Here is a 7,945-nt window from a genome sequence, read left to right on the forward strand (position 1 = left end):
ATAATTAAATAGCTATAAATATATTTTATAATTGCTAATTCTATTGCTAATTGAATTATACTGTTATTAATAAAAAATAAAACAAATATATAGTACAATATTGATTTTAATGAATTATCACATTTTTTATATTATTAAAAATAGTATCAATCGCATATATATATATATTAATTGACAGTAAATCAGTAAACAGTAAATAATGTAAATGATTTTGATAAAATACAATATGGCTTCTTATTTATTTCTTAATTTAATTAACTTTTTACGACAAATATTTTTTATTAAAAATGATTAATAACGATTAAGAAAAAAAAGAAATATATATCTCTTTATTGTAAATAACCATAAATTATAAATTAAGTGAGTACATTATAATAAAGAAATTATAATTGATAATGAGTATCGATTATGAAATATATTAAGCATAGAATATAGAAAATTCTTTATTTTCGATATGATTTTTTATGATTCTTTAAAAATCTTGATATTTGGCCACGCGAGAGAAGCTCAAGCAAGAAAGAAAATCCTTGTCTCGAAAATTTCACACTGGATTCGATTCCAGAATTTATGGTTTTACTCCTCGTGTCAACGTAAGATTTTTCAGCAACGAAAAAGAAAATTCTAGATTGACAAATCCAAGGAACTAATATACAATAAATCGTCAACACAGCCAGTCGACGATGCTTCTTGCGAACTTTTTCTTTTATCTTTTTTCTTATCATTATATTTATGACCAGGGCTGCGATGCACAGGCCGAGTAAAGTAGCAAAGATGCGCAGAAGATAGAAGAGAGAAAAAAATTACACGAACCGTTCTATATTTAACACCCATCTGCGATAGACTGTGAATTATTATTTAATTATTATCCAATGTTGTTTGTATTAAAAAAATATCACGTAATTTTTAATCGACTATCCTATGCTCAATGAAAATATTTACATCTAAAATGTATTATTGTTTGCAAATAGTAATAAATGTATTTAGAAAAATTTCCTAGCCAATATTCATTATTGATCCCTTCCGCATAATAATAATAAGTCTGAGCGTTTTACTACTTCACAATAAAAACTAACATAAATACCAGATATTATTTATTTAAAAATCAATGTATAATTAATTTTATATTAATTATATATATATATATATATATATATATATATATATACACTAATAGGCAATTATTCTTGACAGGCCATAATTGATCTTGACGTACACATATTAACCAGAAATGTCATAATTTCATTTTTTTCTCTGAATGTTCCATGACATATACTTTTATCTGACCGTACAATTCTAAAGTTTCGTATTACTCACGTGACGTGGGATATTCTTGCTTTATCGACCAATTTACGAGCTTCCATGCGCTACTAAATTACTTAATAATTTAATTGTGAGCTCTTGATGGCAACTAACGACAACTTGTATTTACATATGAAAGTAACGATTAATGAAGAAACAGCAATATGATTGTTTCGAGAATTTATTGCGAATAATATTGTATATATAATAATGAGCACTAATTTTACCAAATAAATATTACGAATCAACAATGTTGATCATACATTTTTCTCATATATTTTGTGTCCTATCAATCCTGTACTAATAAACTTAAAATACTCTCTCAATTACAAAGTAAATATATGAATGCAATTTTTCAATCTCTAGTCTCGTGGCTCAAACGTATTATTCATTTTGACGTATTTCCAATGAATTATTTTATAATCATTTTATCATTTTGTCTCAAGCGTTTAAAATTGCCCTTTCAATTCAAAAAGTTTTATTACATTCGACTTGTATTCGACACACGCTTCAGACATAAGTAGTAATTGATAAAATATTTGTCTTTACAATTTTTAGAAGACAATAATGCGTTGGTTAAAAAGAAAAAATATCATATTTTTATAAATCTATCTGGCCTATTATCATTATCATTTTTTTTTTTTTTTTTTTTTCTATACTACATGTAGTAGTAATTAAAATCATTATATTGTCTCTAGTATAAGAGTAATTGAATTAATTACTTTATTTAAGATTAATATTCTACTCTTAAATGATAAAGAATTTTTTTAATTTTTTCATAATCGTTCGTTTTTTCTTTTTTTTTCATAATTTTCGTTTCGATTTTCATAATTCGAAATTTTCATAATTTCATAATATACATGATAATAATTCTCCTAATTTGAGATATTAATTGTATTTCGCCTAAAATTTAATTTAGAAACAGAATTGTCAAATAACGTTCAAAACTTGGTGATGCGTAGACTCATAATTATCATAAATTAAAATAGAAATTTAAATACATATATATATATATATATATATATTATATATCAATTGTTGTAAAATTGAAAAATCATAGCATTATAATGCCATAGGCAATGAAATTTTATTATCTGTAAAAACAGAGTAAGATGGGAAATAAGAGAAAAGTCCATTTAAAAATTGTATGCTTAGCCTAATAATGTAGTGACTATAGATAGTAAATTAAAAATTTACAATTTTTAAACGCAAATATTTACACGAATAACTTGATTATATAACGGATAGCATTTTCCAAATAAATTTATTCCTTTGGCGTTTTCGATTTTTTTTTCCCAACGTTGTATAATTGTCATTGCGTTCGGTAGGAAGGAACAATAAAAAGAAGGGCGGTACCGGCCGCGGATGCTGAACATGAAGATACACTGCAAACGTTGTATAATTGGCAGAGGATTCCGTGTGCCAGCGAAACCGCAAAGGCACCGGACCGTAAGCTCTGCCGTACTCTCGCGTTTCCGGTTCACCTAACCCACTCTCTTTACGCTAGGCTGCGTTATAGCATTTTCAATTTCGACAGCACCAGCTCCACAACTAGCTGACCTCTATTTTTCATAATTTTAATAAAATGTTATTACTTTGGAAAATAATTGCGCGACCTTAGCTTGATCATTTAAAAAGAAGGACAATTGCCGTTGAAGCTTTTGTCACGCGGATAATTATTAATGCCTCGTAGCTACTACTGTTATAATTATACTTTTAATAAATCAAATTATTTGCAAGCAAATTTTTTCTCAAAATGAATTATCTCCCGTGTTAACTAATTAGATAATTTATTAGTTGGAAATGTTGTCGAGTGAAACAACGATAATAATTATTCATTATGGATTAATGATTGGTTGTTAATATAAAGATGGTAACATTTCACTTTTATAATTATTCCTTTAATATTAAATTGTAAATTGTAACTAATAGAGATTGTTTATGTTAAAAAAAAATAACATGTAATTCGTGCACTGCATTCGTATTATTTCATAACAATTTATAATTTCTCAAAAATGCCAGAATTTAAATTTTAATTGTAATTTTCATAATGTGCTTGTATTATACTTATTCCTCGAATAAACGGCAAATATGAATAAGAATTTTCTTTTCGCACTTTTTATTGTTTAACACTTATGATCCGATTCTAACTTGTATGAGTTTATGGCCATTAATTTTAATAAATTCTATCCATATCCGAATTCACTTAAGCATTTAACTAAGTTAAACATCAATTACATAGAATATTTGGCTGAACGATTACCTTTAGTTTGGATGCGTTAAGAGCATTTATTGTCATCTTCTTTGTTAAAATCAATAAAACTTTACGCAAAAGCTTTTTCTGAAAATATATTCTACTACAGTCCTTATATATTATTTTTATTAAACGAGCTACGAAAATCTTCTTTATCGCAAAAATGAAACTGTCGTTATCATTTGCAATTTAAAATTAATGCTCACAGTCCTAGCAACCTCAATAATTAATAAATATCTGTAGTTTAAACAAAAAAAAAAAACAAAAAAAGAAAAAACAAAAATCTAACATTATTACAAAATACTATAATACAAAGCAAATAGAAGAGGTAACGAAATGTGTTCGATTTCGAAATCACATAATTATCCGAGCTTCGCAATACTCACAATATCCGTGAGAAAATAAATATTTTATTAGATGTAAAATCGGGTAAATAATATTTATTTAAAATAACAAACAAAATCCTTTTAATTCAATCGCTAGAAGAAAAAAAAAACCTTGAACTATTTAACATTCATTTATTTACATGTCTATGAGACAATTAGATATTAACAAAACATTACGCATAACAAATGTCATTTGAATAGCATACGGTTTCTGATGCTCTAAAATAAAAAAGTTCGTATATTAATAAGTTAGTCGAGTAAAAACATGAAATATGATGTATTAGACCATGAGATAAAACATATTTACTTGATATAATAACTCATCACTATTTTGATGCTCAGATTTAATAATTTATCGATATTGAATTAATATTATAAAATTCATCTATTCTTATTGTTAATATTATTTTCATCATTCTTCATCATCATCATCATCATTATTATTACTAATAATTATAAAAAGAAAAATATCCAGAAATAAATAAAAGCGCGTGTATTTTTTAATTTATATATTATATTTTATATTTGAATAATCTTATGACTAAATTCATTTCAATTTTAATAAAATAAACATTTTTAATAATTTACGTAATAAAATACGTTTTATTTATTTGTGGAATCGTGAAACATCGTTAGATTAATACACTGATTAAACATTTAGATAATATAATGTTTCTTGCCATTGGTAGTACTTGCGATAAATAGTAGATAATATGCATTTCATATAAGTTCGTTTCTAATTTCATATAATAAATATATAAAATATAATTTTAGTTGCTAATATCTACTTTAAAATACACATTTTTATCATTTAAAAAGATATTAGTTTTACGTTGAATATGATTTCTGTTACATTAAATATGATATTTATGTGGACTTTTATAATAGATTGTAAGAGATTTATAATATAATTAACGAAATAATAATTTAGAATAAAATTATAGTGATTTTATGTATCTGAGAGGCTTCGATATCCCTTTGCAGCTGCACAGTGCTAATGGGAATAATAATAAGAAGAAAAAAGAAAAAAAATAATAAAAAAAAAAAAAGCACAAAATCGTGCATTTTACATACGGTAAATACCACACTACAATGATAAATCGTTTTATCATTAAATAAAATGAATATGAATTGATTTTTATGTAAATTATTGACAAAGTCTTTAGATATTTTATAGACAAATTCGTCGTTAAAATGATAATATACAATTGTGATGTACTAGTGTGAGCTTTTAAAATTACAATATTTACTTCTAAGCTTCAATAGCCATAACGCCAATTATATAGTCTTTGAAAGAAAAAACTCGGGTATATATATCGGATATACCTGTGGCGCATGGGAGACCGAACGAAGCAATGCCTATGAGTTTACCATTACTGACCAATGGACCGCCGCTGTCACCCTGCATAAGAAAAAGAAAAAAAAAAGAAAAAAAAAAGAAAAAAGAAAAAAGAAACAAATTATGTCTTAATCCAAAATAATAGTACGGATTATTTAAGTTGATTGTAATTTAAAATAAATGCCAAAAAATTTTTGAACGTATAAGCCTAATTTATGATCTGAGATAGTTTATATTAAGAAATACAAATTAACAAAAGCTATTCTCAATATATAAATCATAGAGGTTCTAATGAAATAATAAAAAAAAAATCTTTCCTTATGTTGTATTTATGTTATCGTTGTATTATTTTGAATTTACTTACTGTACAGAGGCCAACGTTTACTTTTTGATATGCACAAAGTTGTTCATCCGCTATATGAAACGGATGAGTCATTGCACATTCCTTATTATCAAGTACCGTCATCCAAGCTTTATTCAATTCTTCCGAATCTTTAGTTACATTCTTATTTACTTGTCCCCAACCAACAACAATTGCGTTGCTACCAGCATCGACATTACTCGATGGGAGATCTATTTTATTTTGATATTTATTAAACACAATGTTGCCTTTCACCTAATAACAATTATTAACGTTTGTCAATATATATGTATCTCTATATGTAATAAATTATTATGTAAACTATCATGATAATCTAAATATAAAATGTATTTATATAAATAATTTAACATTATCCACATAGTTAAGAAATTTATTATAAAGCATATTCAATTCTTATTTTAAACACTGAAATCGACATAATATTAAAAGAAAAATTTTAATTTTACTTTTATTGCATGCTAATGAGTAAATTATTGGTGTTTATTAGCGGAGAAAAAACTTAATATAAATAAAATAAATTATATATTATTAAATAAGCATAGGAAAAACTACTTGCTAACTAATTTTTACCGCTAAGAATATTGCCGTTATAGAAATAGATTTGCATTTATTTTACATTTGTTAATTCATAATACATTTAAATCACAATGGCAATCCAATAATTAACTTACACTCCCAATAAATTGCACATTATTATCATTTAATTAATTAAAAATCTTTCAAAATAATTAAAACTTCGTAAAGCTCTTTATAAGAGTAGTTATTAATTTTTCTTATGATGATTGACATGATGATTGACCAAAAACTAAAAATAAAAATAATTTTTAACTATGATAAATCAAAGATTCCGCAGCTTTAAGAAACGCGAAGATATTTCCACAAAAATTCCATGCTAGAAATGATTTTCCATATTTCTATTTCACTACCTTCAGCTACCTTCAATTTCTACCTGTCACATGTGTTATTGATAAATAACCTATTGGATCGACTGATTATTAAATATTTGTTAACTCACGCTAATCACGGCGATGTCATACAGATGAATATTATTATTTGTCCTGCCAGCTCGGTACAAAGGATAAATAAATACAGTATTTATTCTGTATACCGATTTATGGGAACCTGATAAAGTCGTTGTTCCCGTGACTATTTTTAATTTCGAACGGACGCTCGAGTCTTCGACACAATGAGCTGCTGTCAAAATATGTTTATTACTGATGATCGCACCGCCACATCTAACTCGATTATCCGGATTTCTTATTATAATTGCGAATGGAAATTCAGTGATATCCGTAATTACACCTCCAATGATCTTTGCCTTCCTAGGGAATGGATCTGAAAGAATTTTTTAAAATACGAAAATTAAAGAAAATAATAATCTATAAAATATATTCAACGTATTATTCATGAGTTTTCTTTTTTTCTTTCTTTTTCTTCTTTTTTTTACAAATAAGTCATTATTGTTTATAAATAGAAAATCACGACTGCAATATTTTAAGTCTTAATCGCACTGTATAACTTTATTAAACAGGCACATTCCTTTTTTTTTTTTTTCTTTTTTTTTTTCTTTAAATTAAACGAAAGGACTCCATATACGAATAACTCTTACTTACTACAACTTAATATCAGATTTACAAGAATTATAATTTTAAAATACATATTGATCTTTCTAAGCCAGTGGATAAAAGTTACTTATTTAAAAGCACTTATATAGATGGAGTATTTACTACTGTAAGATGGATTATTTACTATTATAATGCCTTACTTTTCTCAATGTCTTATTAAACCCACATTGAAATTAATTATATTGAAGAATAAAAAAAAAATATTCACTTAAGTAATAAAAGCGTCTTGTGTACTTACTCGACATATTGATTCAACAACGTTTACAAATTACGTACCGTTCCGCGCGTGCATAAATTCTAGATTACTATCCACAATATTTAATAGCCAGTTATACATGATTAATTTTAATATTTCATTGGAATATACAGAAACAATAATAATAATAATAAATACAACATATTAGCAGATTATTATTTATATTACATATATTGTCACGTAAAAAAAGGTTGCAAATTATATTATTTTGCATTATTATACATAATTGTGTTACTTAAATAATACGTATATTTATTATACACGTAATGTTAAAATGATAAATAGTAGGTATCTTTTAAATAACCTCCTTCCTTTTATTAATTGAATTCTCTCTCTCTCTCTCTCTCTCTCTCTCACTCACTCCGTGTCTCTCTCTCTCTCTCTCTCTCTCTCTCACTCTCACT

General features: G+C 25.7%; 1 protein-coding gene across 1 annotated transcript; it reads right to left on the reverse strand.

The window, feature by feature from the left end:
- Positions 1 to 5,168: 5,168 nt before the first annotated feature.
- On the reverse strand, positions 5,169 to 7,530 carry LOC105360397 (chymotrypsin-1-like). The gene is made up of 4 exons (XM_011497292.1): positions 7,524 to 7,530; positions 6,769 to 6,995; positions 5,643 to 5,894; positions 5,169 to 5,341 (listed from the first exon to the last, which is right to left on the reverse strand). Exons 1-4 carry the CDS (start codon positions 7,528 to 7,530, stop codon positions 5,192 to 5,194), a joined length of 636 nt encoding a protein of 211 aa, XP_011495594.1. The 3' UTR covers positions 5,169 to 5,191.
- Between the last annotated feature and the right edge of the window lie 415 nt (positions 7,531 to 7,945).

Source organism: Ceratosolen solmsi, unplaced genomic scaffold, assembly GCF_000503995.2.
Source record: "Ceratosolen solmsi marchali unplaced genomic scaffold, CerSol_1.0 scaffold13, whole genome shotgun sequence".
Lineage (NCBI taxonomy): Eukaryota > Metazoa > Arthropoda > Insecta > Hymenoptera > Agaonidae > Ceratosolen > Ceratosolen solmsi.

Bases quoted from the DNA above. Each gene is read 5' to 3' on its own strand.
- LOC105360397 (XM_011497292.1), bottom strand. The intron at 5,895-6,768 runs GTATACAGAATA...AATTGTTATTAG, and splicing joins TATCAGGTTCCCATAAATCG to GTGAAAGGCAACATTGTGTT. The intron at 5,342-5,642 runs GTAAGTAAATTC...TTTCTTATGCAG, and splicing joins TAAACGTTGGCCTCTGTACA to GGTGACAGCGGCGGTCCATT.